This window comes from Lampetra planeri, chromosome 3, assembly GCF_965212315.1.
Source record: "Lampetra planeri chromosome 3, kcLamPlan1.2.h2, whole genome shotgun sequence".
NCBI classification, from domain to species: Eukaryota; Metazoa; Chordata; class Hyperoartia; order Petromyzontiformes; family Petromyzontidae; genus Lampetra; species Lampetra planeri.
The window spans coordinates 26,978,232-26,995,792 of NC_136109.1; the positions used below are offsets into that span (position 1 = coordinate 26,978,232).

General features: G+C 49.6%; 1 protein-coding gene across 2 annotated transcripts in view; it reads left to right on the forward strand.

Moving 5' to 3' along the window:
* Positions 1 to 17,561, forward strand: part of THSD4 (thrombospondin type 1 domain containing 4) — a 147,423-nt gene that overhangs the window by 15,671 nt on the left and 114,191 nt on the right. For both annotated transcript variants that reach the window (XM_078592522.1, XM_078592523.1), the window contains exons 5-6: positions 66 to 771; positions 9,765 to 9,867. In XM_078592522.1, coding sequence (XP_078448648.1) covers positions 66 to 771; positions 9,765 to 9,867 — 809 coding nt within the window. The remainder of the gene's footprint in view (positions 1 to 65; positions 772 to 9,764; positions 9,868 to 17,561) is intronic.

The following is a 17,561-nucleotide window of genomic DNA, read 5'->3' on the forward strand; positions in this document are numbered from 1 at the left end:
GAACGCACAAAAGAAAAAAAAAAGTTCCATTCTCCCCCCTTCTTATTTCATTTTAACGGGGACAGGTCCTCCCGAACCTCCATCCGGCCGGGGAGATACGGCTATGGGCGAATGCCCGTCATGTACTCGGCCATCAAGCCCGCCGACGGCGAGCCGAGCCGCGGCGACGCGGCCGCCAACCAAACCCCGCGGCCTCCGTGGCGCTCGCGGCAACCTGCGGCGCGCGCCGGCCACCCCCAGCAGCAGCAGCAGCCCCCGGGGATCGCGTCGCTGCCCCTCTACGCCGACCAGCGCGGGACGCCGCTCGCGCACGGAGATTGGCACCCGGCACCGCGGCACGCCGCGCTTTCCTCCCACGGCGGCGGCGGCGAAGGCGAGCGCCCCGCGCCCGCGCCTGCACCCGCCCACCTCCCGTGGTCCAACGGCACGCGTCACCCCCTGACGCGGCTCGATGGTCCCGAAGCCCGGGCGTCCGCGGGCCTGCCCGCCGGCGGCGGTCGAACCCAAAGCCGCGGAGAGCGCGCGTTCCGCCAGTGGTACCAGTCTCACCCGCGCTTCCACGGCGGCGGCGGTGGCGCGGGAACGCCGCAGCCAGCCACGGAGAGCTTTGCGGGTCACGCGCACAGCAGGGCGGAGCAGCCCTACGGATACCGGCCGCGCCAGGACGCAAGCCGACAGCAGCAGCAGCACAGAATGAGCAAGCGCAGTCCCGAGGAAGAACAGCTCAAGTGCTCCGGACTGGGCAAGCAGTACAAACTCTGCAACCTTCAGGTATGGGAAGAGAGCGTGTGCATCTTGTACACGAAGAGACGCGGCGATCCGGTTGTTCTCTTAGGTCCTCCGTCCCAGTGGCAGGTCCACGGCTCAAACTTCCTCCATCTCAACCCTATCCTGCTTCCCTTCACCTCACAAAGCCACACTTAGTAGCAGGCTTCTTGAGTTTTGGTGGTGCCTGGCTCCAGTTCTACAGGAGAGGTGGGCGGGGGGAGGGCAGAGGTGTGGAGATCAGCAGTACAAACGCTGCCATGGGTCTTCCAGTGTCAGGTGACGTGTGCGGGTAGATATATAATTGGAATGCAAAGGCAACACGCGATGATGCGCCGATGCCGGCCTCCACCAGACCGGTTCTCCTGGGAAGCTGCGTGGGCTGCGAGTGGCCGTCTGGTGGAGAAAGGGCCGGTGATGAAGCCACCGCCAGCGAATTCCAGTTACTCGGTGGGTCTCTACGTGTGCGAGTCTACGGATCCCCATGCGAGCCTATAGGCCTACGTGAGTCTATGGGTGTCTGTGCGCGTCTGTGGGTCTCCGTGCGAGTCTGTGGGTCTCTAACATGATCGTGTGTCTACCTGTCTATGCGTGAGGATATGGGTCTCTCGGTGAGTCTGTAGGTCTCTGTGTGAGTGCCAAATAAAAAGCCACTTCCAGTGCATTAGGCCGCGTTCGTAGCCCACCATAATTGCCAGTGCCCGTGAGCCATAGCTAGGGAGGAACACTTGAGGTGGTTTCCCATTTCGTTCCGTTTGGGTGCAGTTTAACATCACAGCCAGGACGATGTTGAACTTCTTTCGCACCACCGTACGTAGCCAACCGTGCTAATCGGAGGCACGGGGGGCAGGGGGGGGTGACAACAAACTAAACACAAAAAAGCAGTTCTACAAAATATTAGTTTTCAATCTGGATTTACAAGTGCAGGGAGTGAACAGAAGGAGGCTAAATAATTCCCCAAATGTGGCATTTACCACGTTGTCCTCCTGTGCTGCGCGGGCCAAATGCGTCCCCTGCTGATGTGTTAATGCCAACTAGTGCACAGCTGCTGCGCCGTCGTCCGGGTAGATCCGCACGCGGCTTCAGTGGAGAGCCCCCCCGTGTCCGGGGCATATCGAGTTCCGCGGTGCGTGCGGTGCGTGCGGTGCGTGCGGTGTGTGCTTGTGGTTTGCGCGGTATGTGTAACGGCTATGGCATCTCTGTGCTCAGGGGCTCGCACATTGTGCGGCTTGCTAGCTTGTTTATTTATACCGTTTCTCGCTTCCTTACTCTCTTGCCTTTGAACTGTACGCGTTCAAGTATTTTTGTTTTGTTTTTAGGTCAGGCAAAAGTCGGAGAGCGCGTTGCAAATGCCCTACCTGGAGCCAATCGCTTGTAGGGTTATCTGCAGATTGACGAATAGCCATTTATGAAAAACGTAAAAAATGTAATTGGTGGTGCAGATAACACCACTGTACCTGCCACGATAACCGCTTCACTGAAACTGCCGTCGCTGCACTCAAATTAATTCAAACCGCTCATATTGAGCACTCGTTTTCAAGAGTTGCTTTTCAAGAAATCCCACGTTAAAGTTAAAAATTACCGCCGTGCGGGTTCTTACTTTTGGACACGCAAGATGAGTTGTGGCATTACGCGATTCGGCACTTGTTGGCCAGGAAGTGGCTTCGAGGGGCAGGGCATGGGAGCACGGCAAACCATGGCCTCGGAAGAGCCAGAATCGCAGTAAATTTTGCGGCGACATAAATGGGCGTGCCACAGTCCGGCGCGCACGATAAAATTGTCACTCTCGTTATTTTTATGCTCCCTCGTTGCTTGCCACGGCATCTGCGCTAAAATATGTTGCGTGTCTCTTTTCACACGAAAAAATGTTTCACGGGCTTTCGCGAAGCCCTTTTTTTGGTGAAATTCCTCCGTGAAATGTGCGGTGTCACGTGAACGGAACGGAGTGCCATCGTTCTGCGGAGGGGGACTTGCGATCGCCAGCAGAGCGATGCTATTAATGGCACGTATAACCAAAGCGAGACCAAGCCGGGTTCTTTTCTCATTACACGCAAAGTTCTTTCCACAAAGGAACCACAACACCTTGCTGGTGTCGTCAAGGAGCACGAACCATCACGCAGACTGCGGTCATCGTCGCGGCAGCTTTTGGCGAACAAAGATGGTCACTGCTTTCAGATGAGCTTCTGCAGCCATCTGGAAATTTCTTCCTTCCGACATTAGGAAGCCACTGGAGCTAAGCATTGTTACATTGAGATTCAAAACTCAATTATTTTAGAACTGCTTTTTGTGTTTAGTTTATTGTCCTTCCCCCGCACCTACGATCAGCACGGTTGGCTACGTACGGTGCGAAAGAAGTTTAACATACATGCGTACAGACAGTGCGTATCCCCCCCCGGCAAGAAAGTATAATCTGCACAAATGAGCAGAGCTCGAAGGCTCCTCCGCTTTGTTTACCCAAACGACGTGGGAAGGAAAATCCCCCACAGAGGTCATTTCCCACTAAAATTATGGGCTCTCGTCTGAGAGTAGTAAAAGGGAAGCCACGGCCACAGACGCGGCCCATTACAGCGTTTGATCCTTGGCTCTGTGCAAACACAAAAGGGAAAACACTCTCGGAATTTGAATTCGCTTTCTTTTTACAACACTTCCACACATTGCTATGAAGCGTAAAGAAAACAATCTCAAACAATTTGTGGTTAAATTTTGTTCTGGTGCAATGATCACTCGTTGCATTCTGGGAGGAGAGGAATGCCTTCATCCAGCAGTGGATCGACCATGGCTAATGCTGATATAGCAATGGGACCATATATAGGGCACTTTCTGCACTTTGTTTTTCTTGGTACACGATTGATGTTATGTCTTCTGCATGAGATAAGGCATGGTTGTTTGACCTGTTCATTTTTTTACTTAACCTTCAACGCATCACGGTGTCTCAGACCAACTTTATTCAGTGTTCACCAAGTCAGGAGCTTGCTTCTTATTTACATCAACGTTTGTTTATCCTGAGGCAGGCCGCCACTGTCGTACATTGAAGAGCAAGCAGCTATAATTTGGTGTTGTTTTAGTCCGTGTCTGTCATGGCTTGGGGAGTCCTTCATCCACCAATGGCAGCGGATAGACAAAGGGACGACGTTTTATGATAATTGTTTTTTTACCATTTTATCTGGCAACAAAACTGACACCTTTTTTACAAGGAGTCATGTTTGCATTGACCACAATACCTGCGGTCGGAATGCAAACAAAAAAACACAACTCTGATAATGTATGCACTGTTCTTGAAATTGATTGGTCCACACCCGAGACAGCTTTTCTTAGAGCCTAGTCTCACATGGTGTTGGACCAGATGAGGCCAAAAGGCGCACAACTCAAAGACAATGCACCATCAGAGTATGAGAGCTCGGGGTAAGTAGACGACGTTTTACTTTACATTCTAAGGCTATCCTTTGCCTTGACTGCACCGCTTAGCCCCAGTTTAGGTCTCTGGTTGCCACGTGTCAAGGTCTTCATAGGATCATCCTCATTTTGGGGTAACTGCTGTCCTGGGAAATCTGTAAGTCTCCACGTAACATTAAAAGACCGGGATATTGTCGGTTGCGTCACGATAATCGACTCAAGACGAGGCATTTAAAGGCAGTTCTCTCCTTTTCCGGTCTGGTGAATTATTCTTGTTCCCGTGATACATCCCAGTTTAGCTTTTCATAACCCCCCCGGTATAGTCTCATATGTAAATCGAGTAATGCATTTACAAAACTGTTAATTTATATATGAAAAGAAAAGAACGACCAGAGACGCTCATTGGAATAAGAAGCCAACTGTTTATTCTTATCTACAAAGTGGCATCCTCACAAAGTACGGTCGTGAAACAAAAGCAACGCCCTCGTTTTGAGTGCGTCCCTGCAGGAAGCTGAGAGTGACACTGGTGGCGTTCATCTTCTTGGTTCTTTCGGTAAAGTCACGTAGAATGGAAATAATAAAATAATAAAAATAAAACATAATACAATTATTCTCACGACGTTTCGGCCACAACGCAAGCAGCCATCATCAGGTGAAGAACAGGTCCGTCGGGAAGACAGAGTCTGTCTTGTCTGTCAGAGTCTGTCTTGTCTGTCTTCTCGATAGACCTGTTCTTCACCTGAGGACGGCTGCTTACGTTGTGGCCGAAACGTCGTGAGCACAACGCAAGCAGCCGTCCTCAGGTGAAGAACAGGTCTATCGAGAAGACAGACAAGACAGACTCTGTCTTCTCGAGAATTTTTTTATTATGTTTTATTATTATTATTTCATTATTTCCATTCTACGTGACTTTACCGAAAGAATCAAGAAGATGAATCCCTGCAGTCACGAAAGCTTTAAACTGAAACTGGTGGCGTTGTCTTATCTGAGCCGCCGGTTTAGTTGAGCTATACAGAGCCTGCGGGCCCACTGTGGCGCGTGCACTGATAAAGCAGCGGGATATCGCGGTAATTTATAGTGGACCCGGTAGACGCGCTTTACGCGTCCCCCATAGCTCACTCACTTGTGCCCACGGGGAGGAACTGCGGTTAATTCCGCGCGTCTTCGAAATCACTTAAAGTTGCCCGAAACGTTCTTGATGAATCCGCCATGTGGACGGCGTGGTAGTAACTCATCCTCGTCTGCGAATACATTTGCAATTTCCGTTGGCTGCTCGATGTATTTTTTTCTGCTAACCGCCGTTGGTTATTGATGTTGACGGTGGGTGGTAAGATTGGCGATGCCCGTTGATTTGATGAATCGTAGCGATTCGGCGTCACGATTCTCTTCAACTCATTTGTACCGCGATGTTCGTACCGATGATCGATTGCCCTGTAAGCCTTGCTTTAAGGACATCGATTTTAATTGCTTAGTCGGTGAATTGTGACGTCCACGATATCAACTTGTGGGTGTTTCATAGACATGTCCTTCCACACCTCTGGTAAGCACGGTTGGCCAAGTACGGTGTGAAAGAAGTTCAACATACGTTGCAACACAATCGTTCACAAACCTCACGCCCAGCTTTTATCTTGCATGGCACAATTCGGAATTGTACCCTTGGCTTAGCACACGCATCAAATCTGCAAATGCAATGTATGTAGAGCCGTTCGTCAATCCACTTCTGGATTAAGGCATCCCCATGCCATGTTAAAGTCGCAAGGGTTGTTTTTGCCATACTTCACCACACTGGTTAGTACGAGTTGGTGATGCGGTGGTGTTGGTGTTGGTCCAGGCCCAGTTTTAATATCACTCGCTGTCGAACTCGGGTGGTCAGGTTGATAGTGCAGCGCATTATATACACTGCACCACCACTCCACCTTGCAAATGCATTGATTCTTTATAATTAACGCGACTAAAAGCGTCGTCTAAACACATCCGTGCAAATATCGCAAACCTTTTTAGGGCTCACGTGCCCCGAGTGGAACCCGGCACTCTGTCTGTTGGCAGCGGCTTTCACACAACGACGCAATAAAAGAGTGTGGATTCCTGCAGTCACGAAAGCTTCAAACCAAAATCAAATCAAGATTGACGCAATAATCTTCGCAATTGATTCTTGACCCCTGCACTGCAGAGTCAAGATGGCAGAGCTGCACCTCGCTGAGGTTGGTGAATAAACCGATGAGGTGTCACGTCAAGACCAAAGTTTTCGAATCACCCTCGGATGGCTCCCACTTTTAGAGAAGTGTCGAGCCGCTGATCACCGGACACTGGACATCTGTAAAAAAATCTACTGGACGTCCGTGAAAAAGAGCTTCATAGCTCATCGGATTCCTCCAGTATTAAAATATTCTTAAGTTGATTTCTACAGATGAACCAGCTGGTTCAGCAGTTCCACTGCTGGGTTTTTTTTTTCCGCCTGAGGACGACCGCTTGTGTTGCGATCGAAACGTCGTGATCTTTTATAATTATTTTCTACCTACGTGACTTTACCGAACGAACCAAAGAGTATGAATTCCTGCAGTCACGAAAGCTTCCAATCAAGATTGTATGAATCTCGCTTCGGGAGTTTTGGTTTTATCGTCTTTGCATTCCAAGCAGTTGGACGCAGGCCGCCCTCCCTTCACCCCCCTCCCAGGCCCCCCTTTTGCAGTGCTGCCAAACACCTTCAGCGAGATGGAAACAGCCTCCCACCTTCTGATGCCAATGAAATGTCACGTTTTCAATGGCTCGGTTCATTCTTTAAATTATTGTGTTTATTCGTGACTTGCCGTTCGCTTTAATTTCCTACTCCCCCCGTTTCTGTTATGATTACGGTACAATGGCTTGAAATGTTCGAGAATGTTTTCACTGTTGGTGCCGCTGCGACAGGCAGGCGATCCACAAGTTGTACAGAATAGAGGGGGGAGGGTCACTTCTCATAGCCGTCATCAGACGTTGTTCTGTCTACCCCCCCCCGGATGAAGGCCTCCCCACGCCATCACCAACCCACGCTGTCCTGCGACGCTACAAAATCCCACTTCAATCCATCAGTTTCATCCCCGTTTGCCTTCAACAGCTCCCCTACGATTTACACGCTCCTCTGCGCTTTCCAGCTTTGTCTCTCCAACAATCAGTTTTTTTTGTCTCATTTAGCAAACCTGTACGCACAGAATAGGGCGCGTGCGTTCATCTAATAAGCGTCGTCTCACGGTTTATCCCACAGTTCATCGCACGGAGAGACGTGACGTGCAAAGCTATAGTACAACAGGTCGATGCATTTCTTGTGGCGGCATTAAGTGCGGGTTCTTGCACACCCCTTTTTCTTTTTTTTTACCCAGTCGGCAGGCACGGACGCGAAGGTTAAATTCCGCTCATTATGAGCAGGATTAAAGTTTTACTACATTTAGAGTCGGGGCAAATATTACGTTATCACAGGCACCAATGTATTCCACTAGTCAACTATCAGTCTTGCCGCAGCTTTATCTGTGAGGTGGACGAGGCTGCCAAGGGGCCCTGTAATCCCATGGTATTTTTGTGATGGATTCTCTCAATTAATAACTCGGATCTGCGCTGCACGCGGAATTTATTGCCCTGCGCCTCTGCGAGCTGTCGCGTGCGGCGCATCCCATGAACGATTTTCCCACGCACACATTGATCCCGCTCTCTCTACCTTTCACAATGTATGTATGTTAAACTTATTTCGCACCGTACGTAGCCAACCGTGCTGATCGGCGGTTGCGGGGGAAGGACAACAAGCTAAACACAAAAAGAAGTTCTAAAGAAAGCAGTTTTCAATCTGAATTTTAAAGCGCATCTGAAAGCGTGTGATGCGGTGACCGTCTTTGTTCGATGGTTAAATGCGTCGATCCTCCTAGCTGTAGAGGTGAACATGTCGGTCGCACGACCCTGCATTGCCAGCGTGCAAACCCTGGTTGGGGGTTCACTCAGACAATCATCCCCCTGGGGGTGATAAATTGGGTACCACTGTGTTGGAGAAGGACAATAGTTGTCTGGCCCCTGTCATTGGAATTAGTGATTTCCACCTCTGGCTCAGGGCTGAGCATCGCCCCAACGCTCATGTGAGCGGGGAAATCACTTTCGCTTGGCTTTTTTAAACTTTGTCAGTGCTAGCCTTTGCAGCTGCAGTTTCGTTAACTCGCCGTCTGAATTGCATCCATGTGATTTCGAGGCCATACGCTGTCATCACGTTTAGCGTTATTTACACTGAGACAGAGTCGAAGGAACGCGTTGATTAAGGGAACATGCACAAGTTAATTGACATCATATTGAGCGTTGAGAAAAATAAGTGCACTTAGGTCGGGCTCGTCACGAGAAGTGATGACGGCTGGTGGTCGAGACTAATGACGGAGTAGCAGCCAAAGGAGGGGACGTGCCATTTCTATCGCGGAGATGGAGCAATGAAATCGGCTTATGTGCACGCAAGCTATGTGGCTCGTTGCCTCGCGGTGGATTGAGGAGACTTTCATCCCGCAGTGAATAGATAAATGGATGACTCTTAATCAGTGGTTGCATAACGATCTCTTTACTTTCCTGGCACCCGGAGGAGACGTTACTTTTCGTGGGCACCTGCGCGGGGGAGCCAGACGAGGATGGGGCCATTCCAGTTTCGTCTCAGCGCGCCCGCTGTGTGCTTGACGCCGCTATTTTCCCGGCGTGGAGCAGTGCCACTCCGAAGAGAAACGGTGACAGAACGCAGCCACTGCCAGGCTGCCGTGGAGACTTGTAAACACACCAAGCCAGCGCTCCGTTGTGCCTGACACAAGCACTGGGGGCCCCGTAATGCTCTTCCGTTAAATCACAAACAAACGAAAAACGGCCCGATCTGGCACACATATTCACTTGGACGAAAGTCGGGATGCCTTTCGCCCCGTGTTAATTGAATCCGATGATATTGTGGCCACGTGGGGAAGGAATAGTGGGCTCCGAGCGAGAGACGCTAAACGGCAGAGCCCGGAGGTCGGTTTGCACGAATTGCCTTCAGAGATGCAATCGAGCTTGCACGTAGTCGTCGCGAGCCTTTCATTAGAATGTGGCAGTGTTTACGGTTAAACAACTCGTTGGGGGTATGTCTATTGTGGGCGCAGGATTTATTTACAGAGAAAAAAAGGGCCTGGCAGCTTTAAAAAGTTGGCATGGGGCATGAGGATCTCTGGCATGTGTTAAATTCTCGGATTATGCATAAGCCACTCAATGGGTTTAGTAATGGAGGGGTGTGTCAGAATACTGCACCCCAGCGGTGCTTTAAACACTATTTTTGTCCACGAGTTGGTTTAAAAAAATGCTTTTGAGCCTTGGCTGGCTCTCGTTTCATGAACAACCTCAATCCGCCCGCCGGTTGAGAAGTTGTTTTTGGACGTACAAACATCGTGCCCATCGTCCCGTTCACTCGCGCGCTTGCCTGTCCACACACAGGGTCCGAAATGCGCTTTCAGGGGAACAAATAATAACGAGAGCGACATGAAGAAGGCGGCACGGCTCGCCGCGACGTCTCTGTTTGTTCGAACCGGTGCGTCGACGTCGCCGTGACGTCGGGCTGCGTGCTCGTCTCACCCCCCCCATCCACCCAGGCGTGCTCCGCTGGGAGCCGCGACGCCCGCGAGATGCAGTGCTCCTCCCACAATGGCAAGCCCTTCATGGGTCGCTACTACGAGTGGGTTCCGTTCCTGGAAGGTGAGCCCCTCCCTCGCTCCGTCGCTCCTTCCCTCATCCCCTCGCTCCCCTCCCTGAACTACTCCCTTCCTCGCTCGCTCGCTCGCTCGCTCGCTCCCACCCACCCTCGCTAATCTCTTCTAACTGTACATTATAAAACTTAACAATTTTTTTGTATTTTAGCAGGTAAGGCCCACTGAGCAATATAGCTCTCTTTTTTCAGAAGCGACCTGGCTATCACTAATGATAGCTCATTTGTGATAGCCGAATACTCTAAACGAATGTTTATAAATGTGGAGGGACACTCGGAGGACTCGGAGAAAAATCCACACAATCACGGGGAGAGAGAACGTGCAAACTCCAAATATACAGCAGGCGTCAGGGTCGGGGTCAAACAGACGACCTCCTATGCTCGCCCTCTCCCTCTCACGCCCTCTGAGTCTTGCTCCTAAGAACCCCACCACCCCCATCCTCGCACTGCCGTCCCTGAAAACGCCAGTGCTAATGGCTTGGTGACTTACAGATGTCGATACTCGATTCAACAAATCCTCCCAACCAGTTGAAAAAATGCCGCTTTTCAAGATGCATTTTTTTTTACTGTGGCATATTTTTTTTGGTAATTGAGCTACACGGATGGTTGCACCGTAGGACTGTGAGAGATGGCGATGGCTTTTGGGAGGTCTTCATCTAGCAGTGTGTAGATCATGGCAGATGATGAGATGAGTAATTGTGTTGTTGATGGACATTAGCGCTGACTGAGGCCCACGTGACTTTTCAGGATAACCGGTCTGACAATTGCTCAGAACTGGCTAAATCATATTCCTGTACCCTCCCACTCTCTCCGTCGCCCCAAAGTGGAAAACCCGAAAATGGATGTCGGTGCCTCTCATCAACCTCGAGTCATTAGCCACCACGGTGTTAGCAGTGGCATTGCATGGTTGGCAGAGCCACTGGTTTCAAAGAATGAAATGGGTGCCTGGGCATCTCCGGCCAGAGGGTCTCGGTGCAGTTGCACCGCCTGCACACTCGAGACATCTATCCCACTGCCTCTTAGTGTCGCAGTCCTCGGTGCGGTTTGCTTCTGTGTCGTAACTTGTTTTATGTCCCATGCAGTCGCATTTGGAAGCTTTTGAAAATCATAATCATACCGTACGGTATTGTAGGCATGGTAGGAGATAATGTCTGAAATGTCCACCTTTTACGTGTAACTCAATCATCCTTGGGATTGTAGACACATAGACACATGAATGCTCTTATTTAAAACCTGATGAGAACTGTTATATAATGTACACTCAGGTGAAAGATAAGTAAGCAGCAATGGATCCTGGAAAATACCTTCAGGTGAAAGATAAGTAAGCAGCAATGGATCCTGGAAAAATAACTTTTGTAATTTGTTGAAACACTTCCAGATGTTGTTATGAAATTTGAATGTAAAACAGACGAAGCATCTTGTTATATTTTAAAAGTTTTCATTCCGCTAAAAACTTCATGACCTCATTAACGAAACAGCAACAGACGGAATGGCTAGATGTACATATTAGGTGTCGTGTAATATTTCTTTTCAGGAGTTGTTTGCATGCAGTGAGTTCTTTTGGACGTGCGTAGCCGGAGGAACTTCTAAATATTTGTAAATGTTCGTTGATGAAACACACAAATGTCCCTGACGGCCAATGTGGACTGAGGATCTGTGTTTACACTATCTGTTTCTTTGCACACGTTTGGCATCGGGTATCACTCGAGAAACCTTCCTTTGACACGACGAAAATGTAATACGTAGTAATAACGCGGGAGCTTCTGCATCACCTCCTTTCGAGTTTTATGAAACAGCTAAAGAAATAAGCCATTTTTTTTATTATTTTCCTGCTTCCTGCCATTTAACCATGTGAAAGCCCGTTGAGATAATCTCTCGTTTGCAATGGAAAGCAGCTGCTCTTCTCAACAGAGAAGTGATAATGATGTTGATTATTATTATTATTACATCCTAGTTGTAATTAAGGATGTATTTTTTTTTGTTATTTAAGCTGTGGCACAGAAATACGATGGATTATTATTATTATTGAGAAAACGTGCCCGTCACATGCCTTAACCACTCGCTCCCATCAGTTTGCATGCCTCTGGGTAAATGACCCAGAGACATTTTCGGGCAGCGGTGGGAATTTAATCGTTGACCCCACGTGAACTGGTTCAGTGCCAAAGCGCCTGACCAATCGGTGGCTAGAATATTGTGCAGCCATCCGGTACGGAGCCGTCGATCCACATCGCACGTCGCGGACGAAAATAATCAGGCTGCAATGATCAGTGTTGAATTGGATGAGAATTTCAGCTGGAAAAACCAAAAACAGACTGAGAAAATAAACCGTATGATACTACTACGGAGGGCTTTCGCGGCTGTCCTGCACAGCTCTCCGACGTTTTTGTTGGGTTGTGCCGTGTTCCGCACGAGGTCTGACGTTTCACTTCACGTGGTGGGACCTTCTTCAGGAAATTAATATTCAGTTTGCAGCGGGTGCAACGGGAACATTGGACATAATCCCGAAAAGCACGTGGTACAACCCCCGACAACACATCGGCATGCAAAAGGTTGTGATTAAGACCGGGATAATGATGAATTCATCTTTGCCGTATTGCTGTGGCTATTCTCTCAGTTTCCAATTTGAGAGGGCATTTGGCTAAATGGGTTTTTTTTTTACGGGCACGCTGACTTGCGGCTCACGAGTGCGAAAACCGCAAACGCCGACAACCGACCAAGCAGGGGGCCTTTTTGTGTTGTTCCCTTTGCTTCACGCGAAAGGGGCGTTCAGAAAAACCACCGCCGGTGCACCACGACGCTCCCGCGGAGGGCGAGTGTCGCGGTGGAGACTCGACGGAGCGGTGCCTCTGGCGACACCGCCACGGGGGCAGTCTGGAACTCTTAAGACCAAAATTGCAGGGATCGCACCGGCGGCAGCGGCGGCGGCGGCCAGCCGGCTGGCCGGTCGGCCGGCAGGAAATGTTGTGTTTTGAACATCGCCGTGGGCTGGCCTCATGCACAACGACGCGGCGACGCGCTCACGAGGGCCGTTGGCCCTGCGCGCCAGGGGTCGGCTGACGACAATCCGGCGTGCTCGGAGCGAGGCGATGCGGGAGATGAAAGCGATCGCGCGGGGGGATGATGGAGACCCCCTCACGCTCTCCTGTCAAATGCTGAAGTGTTAAAAGCCACTGTCTCCCCCGCACCCCCCCCCCTCGAGATAAGAAACGTCAGTAGCTGCGTGGGAATGCGTAATCTTCTTAGAATACAGTCCTCTATCGCCACGCTTAATCTTTGCACTTTGGTGTCCTGCCGGGCAAAAACACTGCGTAATTTAATCTCGCTCAGATGAAATGCATTACGCTACACGGTAAAAAGTAACTTTCCAAGATCGTATCGCTCAATTTTGTTACGTCACAACGCTTCCAACAGCATCGTTTCTGCCTTCCCGACAGACCGCCGCGTAGCACACCCCGCACGCACCGCCACAGTGCCGGATTAAGCTAGTGCGGGGCCTGTAGCATGATGTTATAAAGGGGCCCTACATTTTAAAAATAAACAAATATAAAAACATTAAATTTTTTACTTACAGAGTAAAGTAATTGTATTTTTTCATTTGCTATACAGCCAGATAATACGACACATCGCTAGCCTTAAACACCCGGTCGTTCCTAAAGTTGAAGACGGTATAGTATTATAGTAATAGAGCAAGTGCAGAATCACTCAACCGGAATTGATAGCTTGAAAGCATTTAGCGCGGGGCCCTTGAAAGTGCGGGGCCCGTAGCTACTACATATGTAGCTAATACATATGTAGTAGCTACATATGTAGTAGCTACTACATATGTAGCTACTACATATGTAATCCACGCTACATATGTAGCTAATACATATGTAGTAGCTACATATGTAGTAGCTTCTACATATGTAGCTACATATGTAGCTAATACATATGTAGTAGCTACATATGTAGTAGCTACTACATATGTAGCTACTTGTGCTACGAGGATCATCCGGCACTGCACCACCGCCGTCGTCAAGAGCGGCGGTGCCATCGATCACCGGGCATGTGGCTCTCCGAAGGGGTGTTCGGCTCGTACCCGCGCATCGTTCGGCATGGCGGGGAGGGAGCAAAGAAAAACGTCGGACACCGCGTCGACTCGTTTGGAGCCATCCATTTAGTACGTACGCATGGAGGGGGGAGGGGGGGTTAACTCAAAGGCGTACGCTTGCGTATGGGGGGTCTACTGACAATGTGCGAATAGGAAACGGGGGGGGGGGGCGGGGGTGAAGCCTCGATAATAATTCGTCTACATTGGCCTTCAAATTAGTTAGATGGTGGACTATTTGTTTTCTTAAACACGTTCATATTATTAATCCTTGATCGTTTCTGCGTGGATTACATATCGGCCGTTCTATAGGATTTGGGGGGGGGGGGTGAAAATAGTACGCGTGCGTACAGGGAGGGTGGGGGGAGGGGTCAAGGTTTTGCGTACCTACTAAATGGATGGCCCCTTTGCGACTTGCAATCGAGTGTCGTCGACCGGCTTTGGAGTTTTACTGGCCTCGTTCTCCCCTCCCCTCTAAACATTCCCACACTCGTTTGCCGCACAAACTAGCTGTCTCCCGCCTCGTGTTTTTTTTCTTCTGTCCCCCCCCCCCCCCCGGTGTCGGTTTTCCACGGCGCACTAAGAACCGTGACCTCGGCGACATCGGCCCGAGCCGGTTGCGTTGCCTGCTGCCGCACGCGAAACTTCCCCGTCTGGGGCGTTAATCGCCCGCGGAACGCTGGCGTACATGCCGAACGGGCGGTGGGAGATGTAGTGGGAGAGTAAGAGAGGGGGAGGAGGGTCGTCAAGGGAGTGCGGTGGACTGCTAAGGGGGTAGGCTCAAGACACGCGGAATAGGATCAGAGTCAACGAGCAGGAGGCCCCATTTCTCACGATGTGCTACTTTGATGTGAAATGTCAAGCGGAGCGGCTGTCATGTTTGTGGGCGCTGACATCGTCCACTCGCCGGGGTTGAGCCGGCGAAAGAAGACAAAAAAACAATAACAAGAATAAAACGAGCGCGCTCCCTTAATCTGCCGCAGCCCGGCACTCCTTACCGCGCCCGTCGTTTATTTCGCGATTGTTTTTTAAAGCGTAGCACGTATGATCAGGGCACAGTGACTGCGGGACGTGGAACCAGGAGCCGGTGGCCTTGATAACTGACGCACGTGGGGGCGGTGGGGGGGGGGGAGAATTCACAGCGGTAGAATCTGTGGGGTGCCGGTAAATTTTGTTGCGATCTCCACGCTCAGTGAAATCCCCAGGAGATGAATCGACTGTGAGGGTGATGTGCTCCTCTTTACGGGAGAGCTGGAAGCGGTTAGCGCTGCGGTCTGCCACGGACAACAACGGTGACGATTATCTGAATATCTGAACCAGTCCTGGGCCTCCCCTAGGTCGACTCAGCCTCAAATAAGTAGATGGTTCGGTGTGTGAACATCGCCACCCCCTCGTGTACCGTTCCGATCTTCATAGGTGCTCGCTAACAGCACTTGCCCCAACAGTCTGTTAAAGGCTATACAGGAGATCATTGTCTTTGGAGGCCAGGGGGGGTCGGGGGTTGATTGGGAGCCCTGTGCGGCCGAGATTCATTTATCCCCATTGCGTCTCAGTTTTACCGCCACGATCGTGGCTTTTGTTCTGGCATTCTTTGCGTCCAGTGTCCTTGCTGTGCCACGGCTCCGAGAGCCAGAGCGACGGCGATAAAAGGAGCGACGCTCTGGGCAGACTCGCGCGTTGTACCGCGGGCGCAAAACCCCCAGGCCAAGACCTTAAACCCGAGCCCCTTGAGCCGTAAATTGTGCCCAGATGTTGGCGCTTCCAGAAGCCTGCAGGCAATTTGCGTCGATGGTCACCGTGATGACCGTGAAGGCCACGCTCGTTTTCTTTTTGATTCAAAAGCAAAACCGTAAGGCACGCTACTGATACATTTTTTTTTAGCGATGAACATTTTTTAAGTGATTTAGAGGTTCATATTCTTATTTCTTTCGGTAAAGTCACTTAGAAGGGAAATAATAAAATAAAAAAATATAAAACAATACATTTGTATATTTTAGTTTTATATTTTTATTATAAAAATTATTGTTTTATATTTTTATTGTTTTATATTTATTTTATTTTATTATTTCCCTTCTACGTGACTTTACCGAAAGAACCAAGAATAGGAATCCCTGCAGTCACGAAAGCTTTAAATCAAAAATGTATAAGAGGTGCTAAGAAGGAGGTGATGGTTGAACCGTTTATCTTACGTAATCAGGGCTATTAAGAGCTTCCCGTTGAGTTAAGTCTCACTTAAGCGACACCTATTTTCGAGAGAATTTTTTCTTACCCTGAAATACGTGGCTAAAATGCAAGTGTTCCTCGAGCAATAATGTCACCGAGATGCTCGCCGGTGGACACCCCAATGTTTACTGAAGCTGAGCCACTGCTGATGTTGGTGCAAATTTCCCAACCTCCGGTGTTTACAGGAGACGTCTCTTTGACGCCGTGGGCTAGATTTGTGTCAGGCGTTGCTGGAGAAGCGCCGCGTGGATCAAAGTGTTTTACTGCGCGCACGTGTCTCCTCGGCGGAGCGTATCGCGTGTCGGGACGTCCCGTAAGCTCCCAAAATGCGAGCCCTTTCATGGGGATGAGCCAAATCCTCAAGACGTCTGGCCTGCCTCGCACGTCTGCGGCTGGAACGACAAAACGCGCAAAAGCTTCATGGCCCATCCACCACACCTGTAGCTCTCTCTGATGTAACTTCAGTTTGCATCACGTGTTGTTCGGCATTTATCTCCACGTGGAACGATGCACCAGACGTCAAATGTTGTCTCACCACTCATGTTAGACATGAACGGGAATCGAACTCATGCCTCTTTGGGTTTACAGTTGGTGCTCAACTACTTGAGGTGGTGACGCATGGCCTAGCAGTAACACATTTGCAGCTTGTTGCAGAGATTCACGGTTCGAATCTAGCACAAGCCCTAATTAATACCATCAGTGTATTGACCCATAAAAATACATGTTGTCTACTTCGCAATGGATAATTAAAGGTCCCGTGACATCATTCGCAAGAGTAGGCCATTGTGTGCCAACGTAATGGTCCAAATGTGCAACATTTTTAAAATGACCCGCATACTTACTCAATTGGAATTTAAATAGCAACCATCGCCTCCAACTGGAGAAAACCTGGAAAGACCCTTTGGAAAAAGAAAACGATTAATTTTATTTTTTTATTTTAGCAGGCAAGGCCCACTGAGCTATATGGATCTTTTTTCAGAAGCAACCTGTCCACAAATGATAGCTCAACGAAGTGGCTTATCATGTGGAAATGTACAGCAGCCAACTATTCTAAACGCATGTTTCTAAATGTGGAGGGGAAAACCGGAGGACCCGGAGAAAAGTCCACTCGACCATGGTAAGAACATGCACACGGCAAATATAGAGCGGGCGTCAGGGGCGGAATCGAACCTAGGCAATGCGACTCAGTAGTGAGGCCTTGTTGGGAAAACAAAGAAATGAATTACGTAAGTAAAAGCGCAAGACGGGTCTCTCTTGTTTAGGCCTTGTGGCTGTTTACAGGTACACACACACACTGAGCTTTATTTTTTCGAAACGTTATAAAACAATTAAGGAAAAAAAAACTCTCCCAATGGCAGGAAGCCGTGAACATTT